At 34.7% G+C, this 21,044-nt stretch overlaps 1 protein-coding gene across 1 annotated transcript in view; it reads left to right on the forward strand.

The window, feature by feature from the left end:
* The window catches only part of fstl4 (follistatin-like 4), a 201,770-nt gene extending 180,983 nt beyond the window's left edge, over positions 1-20,787 (forward strand). The window contains exons 8-14 of the mRNA XM_088933418.1: positions 1,265-1,426; positions 7,598-7,732; positions 10,619-10,737; positions 13,114-13,263; positions 14,134-14,241; positions 18,463-18,572; positions 18,990-20,787. Of these exons, the coding sequence (XP_088789544.1) occupies positions 1,265-1,426; positions 7,598-7,732; positions 10,619-10,737; positions 13,114-13,263; positions 14,134-14,241; positions 18,463-18,572; positions 18,990-19,692 (1,487 nt within the window). The 3' untranslated portion in view covers positions 19,693-20,787. The remainder of the gene's footprint in view (positions 1-1,264; positions 1,427-7,597; positions 7,733-10,618; positions 10,738-13,113; positions 13,264-14,133; positions 14,242-18,462; positions 18,573-18,989) is intronic.
* Positions 20,788-21,044: the final 257 nt, after the last annotated feature.

A 21,044-nucleotide genomic window follows, 5' to 3' on the forward strand; every position in this document is an offset into this window, starting at 1 on the left:
TGAAACTGCTAATATCCATACTGATCGCTCTTTACAGGCACAGTATGTATTTTAAGTCTTATGAACTAGAGGCAGCAAACATACTGAACATTTTGTGTAGTGGTTCATAGTTGCTCATTGCTTATTTTTATTCTTTATGTTTTATTATTGATACAAAGAGAATGTATAACCATTTTAAAAAGATTTAGCAAAGCAAATACATATCTGAATTCATGACGCATTCAGAACACCCACTGATGTTTCTAAAATGAACATACTGTTTCAAAAATGAACACGTTTCAAATCTTTTAACCCAATTGGACCAGTCATAAAGTATCCCTACAGAAGTTTTCTATTTAGCATATACAAAAACATTGCAGAATTTAATTTGACAGATGCCTCAAATCCATTTATGGTAGGTTAGACCTGATACCTTCTATTTTAACTCCAACTCTGTTTTACTACAAAGCTTTATTGCACCACAAAATCTGATATAAGAAATCCAAGTTTATTCCTTATTATTTTATTTTATTGATTGTTCTTCAGCCATGCAAAAATTATTTAAACTACATCCAATAAGTAGTGCCAGGGGAGAAAAGCTCTCCACAGTTTTTGTAGCTCATTACTTTAGAAATCATTCTGCATAGTACTTTTGCACAAATGCACAAACTATTCTAGCATATATTAACAATGATAATAATCCCTATTTCTTTGCTTTGTTTTCTTGCTGAATGATAGGAATGTAAAACAAGAAGGCAGAAAATATTTTTCAATTAATCAGGGACAAAAGATACGATTGTTCTCTTTTGTTGCATAGGATTTAAGTCTAATTGAAACTCAGGAGCAATCATATTGGAACACTTTGCCCTTAAGTTTCAGAACAAAAGCCTAAATGAACAGAAGGATATGTCCTCTGAATAGTTAAAAATATTAACATTACTGTGTTATAACTCTGAATAATATAAATAATATGTATTTCAATGAGTGAGATTAACAAATTAGCAGATCCAAATGACTTTCTGAACTGAAAAGGTTGCTAAATCAGTAGCATTCTACAACATTTATGTACAACAGTCACAGCTCTTTTTATAAATATTAAAATTAATTTAATTGTAATAAAAGTATTTGATAATTGATTTTTATATGTGCATTTGCTTTACATTGTTATTGCATGTAATTACAGTTTTATTACATACTGTGCTTGAATAATAATGACATTTTGCATTTAAATAGTCAATTTGCAAAAAATGCATTTGATTAAAAACCCCTCATTGTTTCTGCTTAGTTCCACCAGTGATCTTGGTGTACCCAGAGACACAGGCACAAGAACCAGGAGTGTCAGCCAGCTTGAAGTGTCATGCTGACGGCATTCCCAATCCAAAAATTGTATGGCTCAAGAATGGAATGGATATACTGCCAAAGCTATCGAAGCAACTTTCACTGATAGGTAAGTTAGGCCTTAGATTAAATGGTATGATATGGAATGTCTAAGAAACAGAGCTGTCCAGTCCTGGCCCTGGAGGGACTCAACTTAGCTCTTAACCCAACAATGAATGAGCAAATCCAGCTGGTTACTTGCTTAACTGGACCACTTTAACAACTTCTTCCAACTCCATATCACTCTGCCACTCACAAGTGGCAGTCCACTGAGGCTAAAGCAGGTGTGAGCCTGGCCAATACCTGGATAAGAGACCTCCTGGAAAAAGGTAGAGACAGAAAGAAGTGTTAATGCTCACCCTGCAGTCGGTGTGGGTCCTAATGCCCCAGCATAGTGAAGGGGAAAATATAGTGTATAAAAGTGCTGCCCTTCGAATGAGACATATAACCGAGGTCCTGACTCTCTGTTGTCATTAAAAATCCCAGGGTGTTTCTCGAAAACACCTGGCCAAATTTCCCATTGGGCTTCACCAATCATGGCCTCCTAGTAATTCCCATCTATGAATTGGCTTCATCACCCCCCACTGTTAGCTGGTGTGTGGTGAGATTACTGGCTGCAAGAGGCTGCCGTTGCATCATTCAGGTCAGGACTACACATTGTTGGTGGTGGAGGGGAGTCCCCATAACCTGTAAGGTGCTTTGTGGAGTGTCCAGAAAAGTACTACAGTATATAAGTGTAAGGAATTTCTAATTATTATTTATTTTTATTATTATTATTATTATTATTATTATTATTATTGCTTTCAAGTGGCCTACAAAGCCTGCACTGGCTGCCCACGACTAGAAAAGGACAGACTTACTTACTTTAGTACATACAACACATAGTAACACTTTTGTATGTATTGTTCTTTGCATGCTGCTGAGTTTCTTTTACATTCCTTAATCATTCATTGGAAAATTCAATTACAGGATGCTCAAGATCTGTCAAGTGTTGTATTTATTTATATGCATTTGGTGCACAATCCTTCTGTTTTGTTTGGTTTTGCAACCAAAAACATTGTGCAGAAGAAAGAAAACATATGGTGCAAACTACTTTACTGCTAAAATAAGGTTTGTTGACAATAGAGCAATGTGTTGTTATTTGATCCTAACTTGTAAAAGTGAAATAAAAGTGAGCTGTGTGTTCAGGAAGAAATTCCCAGATTTCTTCCATTGTGACTATAAGGCTATTATTACTTCACTGTACTGTAGGTCATCACCCATTCATTAACAGGCTGTTTTCAATGTGTGTACAGTAAGTGTGATAGAGTTGCATAGTGAAGATTATTAAGATACTGATTATTAATACTGTAAGTGAATCTATATACTGTACCATGTTATTATTTTCCTGGCTTTATCTATTATTAATGACTAAATGTATTGAGAGGGGGAAATACATTTGAGGGGAAATGTATTTTTCTATTTCTAATGGAAACACTTGACATAGATGATTCTTGTAAACATTTCAAATATTATGGCATCATTGTAGAAATTATTTTTTTTTCTTGCAATATTTTTTTTTCTTATTTATAAAGTACTATGTGCAGGATTTTTCCCAAGACTTAGTATTTTGAGTTTGGGTCCTCTAATTGCAGAACAGGGACACATTTTTAGAATTAAATGCATTTTTTAAAACAACAAAGGGTTGACCAGTAAAGTGTCTCAACTGAACAGAGATTGTGGCTAGCCCAATTGGACTGTAAGTTAATGCAAATCTAATCATAATGCAGGAATAATACTTACATTATTCACAACGAGCTTTGAACTACAAAACATTTTGCTATATTTTAATACGTGAATTTGAAAGGTGTTTTGATTACAAACAGGGTAGGAATTAAACAAAAGCAGCACTAGGCAGACGGTGTTTTGCAACCCTTTCATCTGAAGGTCCTCTGTAATTAATACCACTCCTTTTCTCTCAGTGGTGTACGCATTCCAAAAAGGCATGTTCTGAAAAGTTTGCCATGTTCCTGTATAAAAGTAATTGAAAAATAAATGCTCATATTGGGTGCTTTCTTCTACAATTGATCATTTGATTTTATTTTGCCATTTATTCATATTGCAGGCTGATTGGTAATTTGTTTTACCAATTTAGTATACTGTATGTAATAATTGTAACATTTGCAATATTTTGTCAAATTAAGAAGTTGTGTTGGAAATTATTTTAAAACTTCATCAGTTGACATTTATTTAGTGTTGGTTGTTATTATGTTATAAAGTAGTACTTCTTAAAAGCATTTTTCCAGAACAGGAGTAAAGAAATAGTCAATTAATCCCCAGAAATAGTAAAACTATTATGATGCACAGTTAGCTTTTTGTGATAAATGTATTTAATTAATAGGTAATAAATAGTAATAATAATACAGTAATTGCTTACACTTATATAGCGCTTTTCTGGACACTACACTCAAAGCGCTTTACAGGTAATGGGGACTCCCCTTCACCTCCACCAATTTGCAGCATCCACCTGGATGATGCAATGGCAGCCATAGTGGAGAAGGCTCACCACCCATCAGCTATCAGTGGGGAGGAGAGCAGGGTTATGAAGCAAAATTCATAGATGGGGATTATTAGGAGGCCATGATTGGTGAAGGCCAATGGGAAATTTGGCTACCCCTATTCTTTTCAAGAAATGCACTGGGATTTTTAATGCCCACAGAGAGTCAGGACCTTGGTTTTACGTCTCATCCGAAGGACAGCGCCTATTTACAGTATAGTGTCCTTGTCACTATACTGGGGCATTAGGATCCATGTGGACCACAGGGTGAGCACCCCTGCTGGCCCCACTAACACTTCTTTCAGCAGCAACCTTAGTTTTTCCCAGGTGGTTTCCCATCCAGGTACTGACCAGGCTCACACCTGTTTAGATTCAGTGGGTTGCCAGTTGTGAGTTGCAGAGTTATATGGCTGCTGGCTAAAAAAAAAACAAACAAAAATAAAACAGTCACATACTCAGTCATAAAAAGTGCTTAGGTGTAAAAGTACCAGTTAAAGTATAATAAGACACATTACTATTCCTGTAAAATGTTTATAACATGTAATAGTGAGAGAAATGTTTGTAAATTGATAACACTAATTTAGGGGTTATGCTATACAACATACTGTATATTAAATCAACAGAACATTAATAAATCTTAATAACTTGTAAGCAAATGAGCTCTACTAAGGATTAACTGCAAGCTTATCATTAAAAGTTTAGCACCTAACCATCTTTCAGTATTTCATGAGATCAGTAGATCAGTAGTGTCATTTCATGGTTCTATTCCATTCCTTAAGTTTGATCAAGTACCATCAAGTATTAAGTTTTGTAAAGAATTTATGAATCATGGATTTATGGATGTGAACAGAGTGAATTACAGATTCACCCTGTATCTTAGCCCAAAAAAATTCCATCTACTGTAATTGAAACTGAAAATCACATCATTGCCTGGATGTAGGAGAAAGTTTGAACTTCTACAAGTCTCAGTAATGCCAGTAACATCTTTTTTATATCATCAGTTAATATAAGCCCTTTGCGATTGTAGGTTGTTATGCTAAAGAATTCTAAAACAACAATATCACCACAGATTTTCTTTAATCTATTAATAATCACTAAGAGCGGGTATAGCACAAAGAACTCTCTGGTTGCTGTACACAAAAATAAACTAGACTATCAGTTTGTTTCCCACTGGGTAGCAGGATCTGTAATAAGCGTTATGTATTGTACTGTAGATGTAGCATCTGAAGTATTAAATTAAAAATGTTCAGGTGACTCCTGCCAGGATCTCATTTACTAAAAACTGTCACTATTTGCCTCACAGGAAAAGCAGTATCTGACAAAAAACACATTAGAATAACCACCATCATGGTTATACAATGATGTTATATACATTATATAGCACATTCAAAAGCATCTCCCCTTGTTGGTACTATGATTATTTCTTTTTGAAACACTGTTATTTTACCTTTATCATTTTTTAAAGTATGAAATAATGAAAATTTCTAATTAGTGGATTTTTAATTACATGCTTTTCTCCAAATCGCAACAGAACAGTCAACAGCTACAAATGACTGGTAGATATTTTTCTTTGGGACTTGTGTCAAACATTTCAAAATGATCAGAAAACCAAAGGAAGTTATACAGTATGTTACACGCAGTGCTGTAAAGTCTGGGCCCTTTACATTAGCACCCACACACATTAAAGAGAAAAAACTGCTTTGCATATTTTTCTACCCCTTTCATACTCACTTAGGATACTTACTTTACATAATTAAGTCACTCATTACATAGCAATTAAAGATGAGTAAATGTGGGCTTATGCACATTTAAAAATGTCTAGTTCAGTATCTTGCTTAGATTATAATACTGTATACAACATCAACATAGTGAAGCTTTAAATCTATAATTTTTGGCCAATGTGTTACATACTACACACAATGATGATTCCTAATTAAATATAATTTAAATATCATTACAAAGTTTGAAAGAATAACAGTTTGTCTTTCACTCTTTGCTTTTTTCTGTTATCTTTAGTAGTGTGTATATTTAAATTTGTAGAGTACAATTACAGTATATTATTTTGTTGGATAAATAGCAAATTTTGTACTGGTATTATTTTATTTTACCTTTTATTTATTAGAAATAATTAGAGACTTGATGCATCATCTGACAAAAGCAAAGTGAAAGTGTGATTCTGTGGTGGAGCTCACAATGAATTCTTTGTCTTAGAAAGATGAACATGTGTTACAGGCACATTATTAACATTCATGATTAGTGATCAATTAAAAAAGAGGATATAGTTTAATATAGATCCATTTAGATTTAGATCCATTACCTGCTTCAGCTATTTGATTGAAGAGCTGTGACTCATGAGATGTATGAACGGTCTACTCGCAGAGATTTATATGGAAAGGACATTTAGTTGCTGCCATAAAGAAACACTTTTTTGGGGTTAGAAGGAGCTCAAACGAGAGGAGGCTTCAAAGAGGGAGAAAAAGAAAAGAAAATGAAGGGTCCTGCAGAGAGAGAGAGAGATATGATCTACAGTATATACTGTACCAGTGGCTGATATATGACCTTTGACCAAGTCTATAAAATCATGTTAGCTCTAAAAATGGGATGCTGCTGAAGAGCATGATTGTGGTATAATTAGGTTTAAAAAGAGATTAACCAAAAAATGAAAGGCTACAGTACATTAAATTACACCCAGAAAGGACAAAATGAGTTTTCATGTACCAGATTCCATTGTGCAGCATTGAATTGTTGCAAACAGCAATGTTAGTGAAGTTTTTTTAAGTTTGTTTTTACATTAAACTGTATTTCATAGGACCATTACTGCAGACAGCGGTAAGTTTTAGTTTCCTATCACATTTATTAATAGTGTTACACTCATGTTGAGGTAAAAGAGGCAGTAAAGGTCTTCATTCTTGTTTCTGCTTACTAAGTGCTTTGGAAAGTGGTAAGGCTCCTGAGTACTCTCTGTGATACTGGTTACTACCAACTGGTACTGCTACCAGTGAGCTACATTATTTTCTACACTGAAATAAAAATGAAAATAAAGTTTACGCAAGAATTCATCAAGATGGTTTGTCTCCTTGTTTCTTCTTGAGATTCTGCTTGTCATTACAATTAATGTGTACATTTCTTAAGTAGTAAAATTACTGTACAGTTGCATTCAGTTCTTTATATACAGTACAGAGGTAATCACAAAATTGCTATTTGTAACAGTGTGTGTGTGGCTATCCATACTGTATACAGTATATTACAATTTATATGCTGTGTGCGTTGCTGATCACTCATTCCTATAATGACGAGCCCTCAGAGCAGCCTGGCTGGTACCAGACACCTGCGCTGTTTTACCCGCTGCTGTTGTCAGGATGACAAATGAGACTTCATCAGCAATGGCAGATGTGAGATGTCCGTTTATTTTCCAATCTACTACATTATGGGTGTGATACGCCCAATATACCATTCTGCTCGCTTTAGTTTGTTGTGCCTCTTCCAAGGGAGCCCTTGTCATACTTCAGAATTAGCTAAAAGGTCTCTGAGCGTATTATGACACTGTCGATGTGCCATCCTGCTGCAAGTACTGAGGTTATAGGTATGTATATATCTTTTTATCCGAGCAGTTTAGAGGCCATCTGAGGTTGACGTTTTTCTCTTCCATGACAGCGTCCAGACAGCCTACGGGTTTTTAGGAGGTCTTTTTCCTCACTCTTGCAGCAAATGGCAGCGAGCTCCATATCAGCAGCGTGCGCTATGAAGACACAGGTGCCTACACCTGCATTGCGAAGAACGATGTGGGTGTGGATGAGGACATCTCTTCACTATTCGTGGAAGATTCTGCCAGGAAGACTCGTAAGTAAAAGAATTGCTCTGCTGAACTCTTCCCTGTCCCACATTTTACACTTCCTCTACTCCTTTTTGTTCATTGTGTACATCCTTCAGTGCCCCTCCCCTCATATTGTTTCAATGATCTTTCAGTAGTATTTTAAGAAGATTAACTGTTTTGATATTTTAATTATATCACACAAAAGCTGTCAAATGAGGTTGCAAAGCTTTTTGAGAAATTTCATGAAACATGAAAAGACTCAATTAGGCTTACAGTGATGTTTACATACTTTTTGCCTCATGGTTTATCATTTCAGAAATTACATTTATTGAACCGGTTCTGTGGAAACTGAGATTCGACACACACATAGAATTCCTGATTGTGTTTAGAGAATTAAGTTGTACTCCCAGAGATGTCTTCATTGGTTGATCCAAAGAACCAGAATTGTATAGCACTGAAAACACATTTATAGATAATACCTCTCTGTATCAATGAAACAAACAAGTATCTTTTTAAATCAGGCTTTTCCTTACAGTAGTCACATTTGAAGACTGGATGATAAAGAAGACTGTCTACATCTCAGGGGAGAAGCAGACCTCTATTCTGTAAAGTCTAGATTAACACCATGTAGAAGAGAATATATTGCTTGAATTGGAGATTTAACAGTCACTCAGTCACTCAGAATGAGAATTAATTTACAACGTAATTACAGTGTTGCTCAGATATCCCAATACCTGTTATTACTATTTATTTGGTCAGCTTAAAGTAATTTATATAGCAGTAGTTCAGGTGGGTAGCTGCGTCAGTATGCGTAGGCTGCAAAGGAACAAGTAATAAGTTTATTCCATGCTGAAAAGAGAAGAAAGAAAACACGTTTCGGCTGTGGAGGCTGTGTTTTCTTTCTTCTCTTTTCAGCATGGAATAAACCTACTACTTGTCCATTTATATAGCAGTTCTAGCAATGTCTGTTGTTTCAATGGCTAAGGGACACAACATTGAGCAATTCCCTATCTAGATAGTTTTGAGGAAGTTCTTTTATATGGTTTTGTTACAGCTTTCTGAACCTAAAGCAATACAAACAATCACTGTATCAGCACATTGAGAAGTAATCATTTTACTTGAAAAAATGGTCACCTAATATAATATATAAATATGCTTTAGTGCATTTGATACCAGATAGCTGCAATACCTCCCTTCTTCAAAGAGTAAAAATATTAACATTTATTTCCCTACAGACAAGAATGTTGTTAAAAATCTATAATGACTTTATTTAAACTCTCCATCTAGCATAAAAGCTAAAATGCATTTTTGTTCACACTTGACTTGTGACAGTACAGTACTCTATTGGAAGTCAGTAATTGGACAGTCAAAGATCACAAGTAATCAAATTGGATTTTGCAGTATACACATTTTTTACAAAAACTATATGTGTATATTTTTGTGAGAAAGTAATGCAATCCTTTCTATAAAAAATGACTTGTTCTTTTCTGTATTATTTTTTTTTTCTGGCATTCTGGTGCTGCAGTTGCAAACATACTGTGGCGAGAGGAAGGTACTAAAGGAATTGTTGTGTTGTAGTGATCGTTTGTGCCTGTCTGCTGTAAAAAGCTTTCTTTTGTTGTTTTTATATTGTTACTCATTTTTCATTACCTTAATCCCCTGCTTAGCTGCTAACATTGTGAAAGAAAAAAACATATTTGGTGTAAAGTACTAACTGAAACAGTTGATTTATAATGGACATTTATTTAAGTCTACATACTGTATTATCCAAGGTCAAGTGCTGTCACAAAAATGTGTTTTCAGCTTTGAGAAAAAAAACAAAGCTATATAGTATATATGTATCTATACAGCACAGGTATATATATTTTAATAAATTATTTTGTTAAGCAATACCAAATGTGAGTACTGAGAGCCATAGACAGAATTTAGGCAGGGTAGTAAACACATAAATTCTTGTGAGTGCCCTTTTTTGAAAGCTGAAAACTGTTTTGTTACAGTACAGTGCCCTAAATCCACTTATAGTTTTTCCTATGTAATATATAATACAGTACTGTGAGTGCTTGATAAATTAATTTAGTGCTAATTGCATGCATGATGTAGTCTTTAAGAAAATACTTTGTAGTGGAAACAAATGTTACAGTATATACAGTATAGTTTGTTTTAAAAGACATAAATACAAAACCCAGTTGGAAAAAATGAGCCTCAATATTTCACATTTCTAGCAACAATAATGTTGTAGAATTGATATGTTTTGCCAGAGCAAATACTTGCAAACTTTTTCTCCAACTATGATCAGACTATAGCTGTAGGATAATTATATGAACTACAATTGGGATTATCAGTTCCTAAAGTACATTGTTTACATTCTACAACTATGGAATTATAATCTGGTAGATGGTTTTTTATTCAAAACTGGGCTGTTCTTTGTTTTTGTGTTATTACAATACACTTTTACATTTTGAACATTTTCTGTTTTTTGTCAAACACAACTCTACTACTAAAACAAATTTGATTAAAAAAACATCTTGTCAATGTTTTATGGTTTTTGCTGCTCACAAAGAGTGACAAAACCCACTGTATGTCCATTCTGATAAAGGTTCTTTATCTGTAGTAATACTAATGTTCTGTTTTCTTCTGTAGGAGAAGAACTTTAATTATCAACTGTCATATTTAAAACTGTTTATTATTTGATTAAGATTAAAAAAAACTAAATGGGTTGAAGTTTTAGGTAGTTAACAAGTTTGAAAAACAAATATTTACTGTTTAGAATCACCTGCTAAATTCGACAAAACAGCCCAACGGTGAAACAAACTTGAAAAAGTTGGCAGGTATAAAATCTGCTTAGATACTGTATTCTTTGTAAATATTTTGTTTCAATATTTTTGCTAAAGAATTATATTCTTTTTTTTAAGGATTAAGTGTGGGGAATATGTTTTATATTTTCTCTGATGACGGAATCACAATCCTTCAACCAAATGAATGTGAAATTCGAAGAAACATAAAACCAACAGAAAGGATTGTTGCAAGTTATGTAAGTCATACAATACACACGCAGGGGGGTGTGAGCTGTGCTTTGCATACAGTATGTGTATGTGAAAACAATGTTACACATAGCAAAAAGGTGGTAATTAACTTATCTTTGTGGGAGGTCTTTTCACATCTTAAAACATAATGTCTGTACAATCCAGAAGTTATGTATTGTACGTGAAGTCATTTTAAAGCCATTTTACATCTTTTAAAGAGTTAGGTGCTGAATGTTTACGGCATTTGTAATAAAGGGATTTTCTAAAAGAAGCCTCAGTGGATGGTAAGAGAGGTACTATTTTTCCATTGTTCATTCAAAGACATGAATCTGTGTGCTCTAGTCGCATCCTTAGATAGTAGTCTTTTGGTATTGTATTTTTATTAAATGATTAACAAACATACCAAAATACTATAGGATTCAAGTACAGTACATGTCCAAGTATATGGCATCAGTGCCGATAAAGCAAGTACTGTATATTGTATTTATAGTACAAAATGGCATAGAAAAGCATTTAAAGCTTTCATTTTTCTTAGAGATGATTAGAAGGATGCCACAGTAGAATTTTATTAAAACATTAATTTGAAGGTTATTGAACTGAGTGTAAGAATGATGCATTCCTCTCGGTTCTGAAAGACTGACTCCCCTGAAGAGCAGCACAAGGAACAGCTGACCAAATATGAATGTACTTAACTTGATGAAAGAAATAGCAGAGGGGGATTCAGGGTGAACAAAATCAATTACCATAAATGACAGTACAAGATGAGTATTTGAAGAGATTCTGTAATCACTAAAGACTAGCCACTGCTGCATCATTCACTGACCTTCATGTGTCATTGTCATTTCTCCCAACAGTATTCCAGTACCCCCATACTACTTTAATAAGGGCTGACAAACCTTGGCACCTATGCCTGAATGCGGCACCTGAAGATATGTTGCTTGGCACACTAATTCGTTTTGCTTTATCAGTTACAGAACTGATTGATCAAGAAATAGAATGGAGCATAATAATGAATACCTACAAGAAAACAAAAGTTTCAGCATGAAGTTAAGCCCTAAGCCTCTGCTTAAAATACACATCTCACAATGCAGCTTAACATCTTATACATATAATTACAATACTGGATTGTGAACTTCAGGAAAAATTAAAGTTAGAAGACCAGTGAAGAGGCCTATGACTACTTTATTACGGATTGTAAAAAATACAAATGTTTAATATCCAAAACGAATCAGCTATTATTTGTTTTTTTGGGTAGCTACTACGGTTTGGTTCTGTACAACTTTTGCTTTTCAGTATTCAACACTGTGGATATTAATTGTCTTTATTAGGTTAAGTAGCTAATATGTTTATTTTTTCTACATATTTTTATGGTTGTGAATATAGAGCAGTGTTCATGAGCGTCTGAGCATTTTCAGCTTTGTTCCTGCATCTGTCCTTCTCTTTTATGTTTGTATCACTCAATGCACATATTGGTGGTTAGTTTTGCTATTGTGTAAAATGTGTTATATAAAACAACAACCATAATACTTATCAATATTGATTGATTATAAGCATGCCCAGTCAAATTCCCTGTCCTCTACCATTTCATGGTACACCAGCATATAAAAAGTAACACATTGCAAGTTTTTATGGCACTGCGCCTGAAATTATATCTGACCCTTGTCTAGATATAATGTATTACACTTAAATCTGCTTTCAGCTTGGTGTGCACTACTTCACAGTTGCTCTGTATGCTCAGACTGCCACATAGAATTACAATATGCATGATATTAAAGAGTGACTTTCTGAAAGTAATTAAATTTCTCTAAAAGTGCACAAAGGTCTGTGCGGATGTTTCATCCACATAAAACTCCAAAACTGTTTTTATTTGACTAGGTGAATAATCTATCATTAATAAAAATATAATTTACTGTATGATAAGGATTATACTAAATTAATTTGTGAGATTTAAGTAAACGGATGTAATACATTTAGAAGCTGGAATAATCATGGAGAAAAATTCACATAACATGGATATCATTGTTCATTTTGGTTGTCAAATCAAACTCAGTAGTTTGCTTTAACAAAAATTACCGTGAAGCTCATGTACCTGAAAACATTTTTCACTTTCATTACAATTAGAACTAGGTAACAGATGCAGCTTGCCTTTCTTGCAGTTTTAAGTTTCACAGGTCCCAGTAATTTTATTACTGTTCAATGGAAATTCAATAAAGGATGTATTAGTCTTTTCTGCTGTAAACAGCAGTTTTTTTTTGTTTCTTGACTTAAGTTTCTGTAAGTGGACATTTTTATAGTTCAAATTCAGACCTATTTGTAAAAGGTGAATTTTCTGTGACCCCGTGACTGGACCTGCACAAGTTAAACCGACTCCTATTTTCCCTCAGGAAGAAATGTGCCCTAAGGGTGAAGGAGATTCAATTCAGCAGTGCGTTTGGGCTTCTGCTGTCAGCGTCAGGGACAAATACATTTATGTCACGCAGCCCATTCAGAACAAAGTGCTGATTATAGACACCCAGTCTCAGAAAGTTGTGCAGGTGGGTATTAATCTTATTCTTGTCTCTTAAAACTGTTTAGAGACTGGCTATGGGGCTTTAAAAGGGTCAGAACTGAACACAGGACTGAATGAGGGCCATTATTTGTCTACAAAAGGGGCACAGTGCAAATGACTGCTAGGTTTTCTTAAACTTAATTTTAAAGTACTACACGTCTTCAAATTGACCTTGCTGGAACATCTTCTATGGCAAGAGGTTAATTCAGCTTCTAGGCTCATCTAGCATCTCTTGCTTGAACAACAACAATACTTTCATTCATTTTAAGAAGGCTGACATTCTAGTGAAAAGACACAATTACTTTTTTAATGAATATATTTACTGAAGTTTGATTCATTTGTGCAGAAGGTATAATTGCAAAAAACTCTTCTAAAGTCCAGCAAAACTCCTTTTATCTTTACACCTTCCATTCAGTACCTTGTAACAAGCGTATGTCTCACATTTATTCAGTTATACGATTTTTCTGAACATCATATCCAAAGTAGGGGAAATCAAGGTTTATAGCACAATATGTGATCAGTTACAAATACCTAATCTACAAAATAAGTGTTGGAATATGAAAATCCACTATGATGTACAGTATATTATGCACTACAATGACAAAAATGTTGGAAGTTTCTTTTTCCCCTCTTCAATGCCTTGCCTTGGACGCACCAGCAATGTTTAAAAATATCTTAACCACTTGATAATAAAAACTGCTCTCCCTTTGCTGAACACAGCCCATGGATGTGCATGAGTGGAAGTGTGACAGCTCTGCTAGCTTGTATGCGGGAGCAAGTAATTGATTATGTTACCTCTTTGTGTTTACAATTTCTTTGTCTCGAGTTCAAATCCTCTGTGCCTCTTTCGCAAAAGGTTGTGGAAACAGATCCTGTGCCAGTGAAACTGCACTATGACAAATCCCACGACCAGGTCTGGCTGTTTAGCTGGGGCAATGCAAACAAATCCCATCCAACCTTGCAGGTAAACTAGTCTATGTCAAAGATTAAAATGTTTACAATGTTGTTTATTTTCTTCAGCTGTGTTTTTAATGGAAATCAGATTAAAGTTGCTGCATCTACAGTTTTCTATTGTTTTTGAGTCATTTCATCATAAATGAATACATTTAAACCTCACTGTGGAAAAGACTAAATTCAATTTCTGCAAAAATGTTTCTTTCACTTGCAGGGCTTAAAAGTTATCAGAGAAAGACTAATCCTGGAAAGTTAATCAGGCAAGATTTTTCCTTTCACCTGCCACCTTTCTCAATATATTGTGACAGAAAATTCACAGGAAATCCTTTTAACAGTTTTACAGGGCTTTTTTATTGCATCAGATGGAAGTCTTGACACCTTCATGCAAAATCTCATACCTTATGAATCTTTTTACTAGGTTTTTAAACTGATTTTCTAAGATTTTATAACTCTACCAAACTGTTTTATATTAGTCTTCTTTGCATAATTCCTTAGATGGATTACCAGAAGTGTTAAATACATATTTAATCATATTTTAGCTCAATTGTTAGGGATGATTACAGCACAGCTATTAAGCACTCAAAAATGATCAAAAGCAATTTCCCAAAGAAAACACACAATTGAGAATAAGGCAAATGGAGGAGGCCACAAATAAATGGGTTGACAATGTCGTTATCATTTGGCTTGTAAGTAATTGACCTAAGCTTTGAGAATTCATCTCTGCCAAAGGCAAAATTCTGTTTGAAGAGTAAGAAATCAAATACTCTTTTTTCATACTTCAATACCCTTCTGCAAACACTTAGATGTGATTGTCAATTAATTAAAATGACAAATGAAATCCTGTTTTGTATTGAGATTACCCTTTTTCTATTTTGGGATGAAGGTTTTGGTTTTGCACATAACATTTTAATGTTTCAGCCATCAACTTAAAGTAACTATTATTTTTCCTCTTAAATATTCTACCAATTCTTCATTGCATCTGAAATCAATACAAATTAAATTGAGGTTAATCTAGTTACATGCTAAATAATCGATGGGTATTTTATATTTTTGTTTTACAAATGTTATGTTTTTCTATAAATTGATAGCAATTTTAAATTAATTAAATACCTTTAACCTGTATGAAGAGAGTCTATACTGTATGTGTACAGCATACAGATATTAATGGGTTTATTCTAGTTTATAATGTGCTTGCATCATGGGAAATTGCTCCTCAGGTTTCATACAGCTCTTGATTTAGACAACTCTGACATGAATGTCAGCCATTTCGAATGAGGAGTCAGGAAATGTGAAACAAATACTAATTGCACTGTTTTACTGCAGCTGGCTTGCCAAATAGGTAAAATATGTATGTTCTGAAGAAGTGTTACAATGAAAAAAAATGAATAAACAGCTAAAAAGACATGTGTAGCACATGTAAAATGAGGAGTGAACACTGTCAGTACCATGAGTTTGAGGAACTTTGAACTTGTGAGAACATTATGGTCTGATAATGCATTAGTGTTATTATGTGTGAACCCATTAACCCATTAACAACAATTATAATGGACTTCAAATTGGTGTCTGGGATAAACCCTGTAGGGAACATACCAATGATATCTATCTCATAGTAAATTAAATGGGAGTTGACATTCCAGTCATCAGCCTTGAGGGTTAGACAGAATGTGAATAGATGTGTCTTTTTTAACCTCTCCAGTTCACCATACATACATGTATACACATGTATATGCAAATCACTAAATCCAGGTTACATTACAATTTGAGTTTTAGGAATAAAGCTTTTAATGAATTAAGACATTATTTATCAAGATACATAGAAGATATTTTTCCAATAGGTCTTAGCCAAAGTAGAAGAGTGCATACAACATACACAAGATTAGAAGAATATAAGCTGACCCATTGCAACATAAGCAAGTACCCATTCTGGCAATACATTTCCCATCTTTCTGGGATATTATTCTCCATTATCTAGATTGGACTTTGTCTCAGATTCATAATATGTATGATTTGTTTCAGAAAGTAAACACTTTAAATGGAGTTCACAGTGAATGGCATGTAGGGATGACAGCTACAAAGTTCAATCACATTCAGTCATCAGTAATACATAATTAATCCTGATGTAATTTCCTCACCTAAACATTATAAATACTATACATAAACCTTTTATCACCCTCGCCTGCTGCACATAGGGGCCCCAACTAGCTCTGTTGGTAGAGCATGAGATTCTCAGGGTAGTGGGTTTGTGTCCCACGTTGGGTGCCAGGTCCTCCATGTTGGAGGTTGGGCACAAGGCTTACAATCCTCTCCTGTAAAAAAACGAATGTTATGGAAACAGCAACAGGACGTTGCTGCCCCTACATGCCAGAAGGCATAACGGACAAACGACCATCCATCCTACTGTACATATTTTACATCCCACCCCCATCCCATCTCCACATTCCAGCCTGCCTCTGCTCACTCCTCCCCCTGCATGAGGCTCCCAGCTTCCTTGCACTATTGCCAGGAGGTTGGTCCTCAGCCAAGCGGGAGGAGCCAGATTTACTGTGACTTAAACACTCTACAAATCTTTCAATGTGCTTAATTCCCGGGTGATGTTATTCCAAGTGAATTGATTAATCCTTTGTTCATTAAATGTATTTATTTTTGTGTTAAGTGAGCAGGATACAAAGGCATTATAAATACTGAAGAAATTGGCAAAGGTCCCTCAGAATGCACTGACTAAGGCTCAAACCTTAGGTAAACTGTACAAGGGAGCAACTGAATGGGTCTCAAGACCATAAAGCAAAGCAGAATAAGGAAACTCAGTGAATTGTCCAATAGATTTAATGCAATTCCAGTCTCTAAAGTCAAGTCCATTCATCACTGAGAAAGATATTCATGTTTGAACACTCAATGGCACAATCTATGATGGTGATTCTTTACTTCAACAATAATAAAGATGTGTAGAAATCTGCACTGTTGTGGTAATGACATCCATCTAAAGAGCTCTTAACTGCTGAAATGTGTACAATGGGAGAAATGTTTTTATATTGAAAATACTGTACGGTGTAATGTCATAAGCTGGAAACAAAATATACCAGCATTGCAGGATTTTGTATCTTTACTTATTAAAACTGTTGTATGTACTATATACCCATTCAAGAGCAAATTTGGAAAGTAAATTTGTACTCCACGGAACAGCGGAGCTATGTTACAAAACTGAGCTTTAAAATGAAAGTCGGCGCAACTTTTTATATATATATTTATATAATTATAGCTTCTCACCAAACTACAATTACTTATTTAAAAGGGAATTCTAGAATGAGCCATTTTGAACAACATACAGTAGATATTACCAAATGCTGATTTTAGCGCTTCGAACATGAACAGCACAGTTCATGGCGAGTAGTGTGAAATATTAGAAATTCACGCTGGAGAGATGTCCTAATAAATTTCCTACACCTAGTAGTTCAGAGAATAGGTTTTACTTGTGAGGAAAAAGAATAAAAAAAATACAAAAGTACACATGAACCATTGACACTCTTGTGCTGGGGCAATCTTTTTTATTAATAGAACAAACAAAAATAAAAACAAATCACTAATGTGAAGAGTATTTTTCACTGCCTTTTAATGAAATTAATGTGATCTGTAAACTCCTCTTGTTTTTCAAGGAATACACTCCACAAAGAAGAAGTTCTATTTAATGACAACATTTAGCTACTCTGAAAAGTTGAATTTTCATAGAAGAGTATATCTTTTCAATTTAATCATTAATTTAACGATTAAGGCAAGTCAACTGATAATAGATGCTCATTTATAACAATGACCTGGAGACTACTCTTTTTTTATACATAGGCCTGACTTCATACTGTACCTGTACTGTAATCAGCTGACTTCATATGTATGATGTAATCAAATCAGGGGTACATCTCTGTAAAAATGTAAATTCCCCTTTTAAAAATCAGTGTACTCAATGCATATCAATAAAATCCTTATTTATGCATATAAACCTTAATACTGTAACTAACAGTACAACTTTAAACTTCGTATTAGGCTGACTATTTTAATCATTTCATGAATTCATGAAAATTGCAGAGGATGTGCACTTTCTTAAATTCTGTTCTAAGATGGATTAGCTCATTTAATGTTCTGAAAATCTATTTTTTATTGTTGTAGGCATGAAAACTCTTTTAATCTTTATACTTCAAAGTAATGATATGTGCAACAAAGCAACATGTTCTGTGTGTTGCAGGTTATCTCTCAGGCGAGTGGAGGAGAGGAGCACCGCACAATTCGAACACAGTTTGAAAGAGTGGATAACTTCTTCATTCCCCCAACGAATCTCATTATAACCCACATAAGGTAACAAGTTCAAGTCAAAATCTTTTTAGAACATAAGAGCAGTTACACACATGGCTGTATAGCATTTTCCATACCCCCACAATCCTGTGGCTATAGCTGTGCCTCCTGTTCTCCGTTTTAAATTCATTTTCATTTAATGGTAGTCAGCAATTTTGCCAAGAGAATAGGATTTACTATTATATGACTGCCAGCTTTCACCATTATCTGGAGATGCTACTTTTTCAGAAGTACAAAATTGAATACATTAGCTTTTAAGCATTGCCTATAATATAGACCTCAGCAATATATCACTTAACTAGCACAATCTCCCATGTTTAAAGAGTAAAAGTGTTTTCAAAAGATTTCAGGCAGATGTTATTGACCTTCCTAGTTATATGACTGTCTGCTTTCATCATCTTTTTGGCTCTTGTATGACAGATTTGGATTCATCTTTCTCAAGTTGGAACCTGCAGTGCACAAAATTGATCTGGAGACACTCCGTCGCATCAAGACCATCAGCCTGAAAAACTACAGCTGCATCCCTGTCAGCATGGCCTACACCCATGTGGGAGGCTATTACTTCATTCAGTGCCAGGGCAAGAACTCCACATCTCTGTCACCACAGCTCATCATAGACAGCGTGACTGATTCCGTGATTGGTCATAACATGGACATAACGGGAAAGCCATACATCTCTGCGGATGGCCGCTATGTTGTAACACCAGACGACTCCAGCAGGATGATCAGAGTTCAGACCATCACCTTTCAAGGAGAGTTGCAGTTGACCCTTGAACTGGAAACTGGCTTCCATGTCTCGGACATAGTGTTTCAGCCTTCCTTTACCGAAGCCAACCAGTACTACATATATGCCACCTCTAGGTCGCAAACAGACCTGCTCTTTATAGAGCTGTCAACAGGGAGAAGGGAAGTTTTGAAGAACCTTAAAAGTCCAATTCCTCCTCAGTCCTGGCCCTGGAGCAGTAATAACAGGGTGGTGGTCAACAGTGGGTTGTTTGGACAGTACCTTGTGACGCCATCAACAGATTCTCTATTTGTCTTAAATGGGAAGCAGAACACGCCACACTGCGAGGTGTCTGATATAAAAAGGGGTAACACAGTGGTATGGGTGGGGGAAGTATGAGATAAAAAGAGAAAGAAAAAAAGAGTTCAAGCAAAAAAAATACTAATGGACTCAATCTTGGGACTGAGCTAGGGGTTGCGATGTATGGCAATTGTACACAAAATAAAATAAAACAAATTAAAATATTTTTTACTCTTGAGAGGGTATCTGAGCCCTTCAGTGCAACAGTGATCTACATGCACAAATATAATGAACATTATACATTATTGCACTTCCTTATAACACTGCAGATTAACATACAGACGTAAGGAGGAATATTTAAAAATGAACTATGCACAAATCTCACTTTTTTAGACTATTTCTTTTAGTTTTAAATTGTTTGTCGGGCACCAGTGCTACAGATTGTCACTATAGGTTTCTGTCTGCTTACTTTTGTGTTTGGCCTCTTTTTTAAAAAATGGCCTGTTTATTGTTGCAATACATGCTGTCTCCTCTTGTGTGTAATGTATGTTAAAATGTTTTCTCTAAACCAGCACAGTTTGGCTTGAACCTTTCATTGTACCTAAGAACTACGTATTGATCATTCCGTTACCTGCAGAATTCTTTCCAAAGATTTTTTTAACCCACTTGTTAAATTCAGATAATAAAAGATTTAGGATTTCAAATGTTGAGTTTAGTGTGGTGTTCAAACAGACCTAGACACTATAACCCTTTATTTTTTCTTCATTTAGCTCTACTCCATTTACTCATAAGCTCAAAAACATGGAAGCATTTTGCATTTGAAAACACTGATTACTGCGAATGCAGATTAAAAACTTAACCACATGTAATTGCATCATGATCCTGGCTTGTTCAGTAACCAGATGAACATTAAGTAAACTGCACTTATTTGTAAAACTGTTATAATCTATTCTTAAAGTGACTGACATAACAAAAACAAAATTTATCATTGTAAAACGCAAAATTTAATATACCTAAGTAATGTACACAATGAGTCTCCTTTCATACAATCAAGCTTCTTTCACTCCAAACGTGTAATATTTGGAATGCCATTGAAAGGCTTAACCAGTTTTGCAAAACTAATAATTTAATTAATTAATGTATACAGCAATGAAGAAATTAATGACTGTGATGATTAAAGACCAGTTTTCTCTTTGATCAGTATTGTTGTTTTAGTTCTTGTTCTTTGTTTTATTAGAATGTTTAGCTGCTTAATTTGATGTTTCACAGCACTGTTTGTGGCTACATTGCCGACAGAGTGAATCAACAGATATTTGTGATCTTTGTAAAGTCAGGAGTGCTTCATGGTTAGTGAAAAAGGAACTTTGGAAGAAAAAGTTTTGTTCTGGAAGCCAAACCTTTATGGTGTGTGATTGACATTTATGAAAGATTCCTTATATACAGTATTGTGT

Source organism: Atractosteus spatula, chromosome 14, assembly GCF_055471065.1.
Source record: "Atractosteus spatula isolate fAtrSpa1 chromosome 14, fAtrSpa1.hap1, whole genome shotgun sequence".
NCBI lineage: Eukaryota > Metazoa > Chordata > Actinopteri > Semionotiformes > Lepisosteidae > Atractosteus > Atractosteus spatula.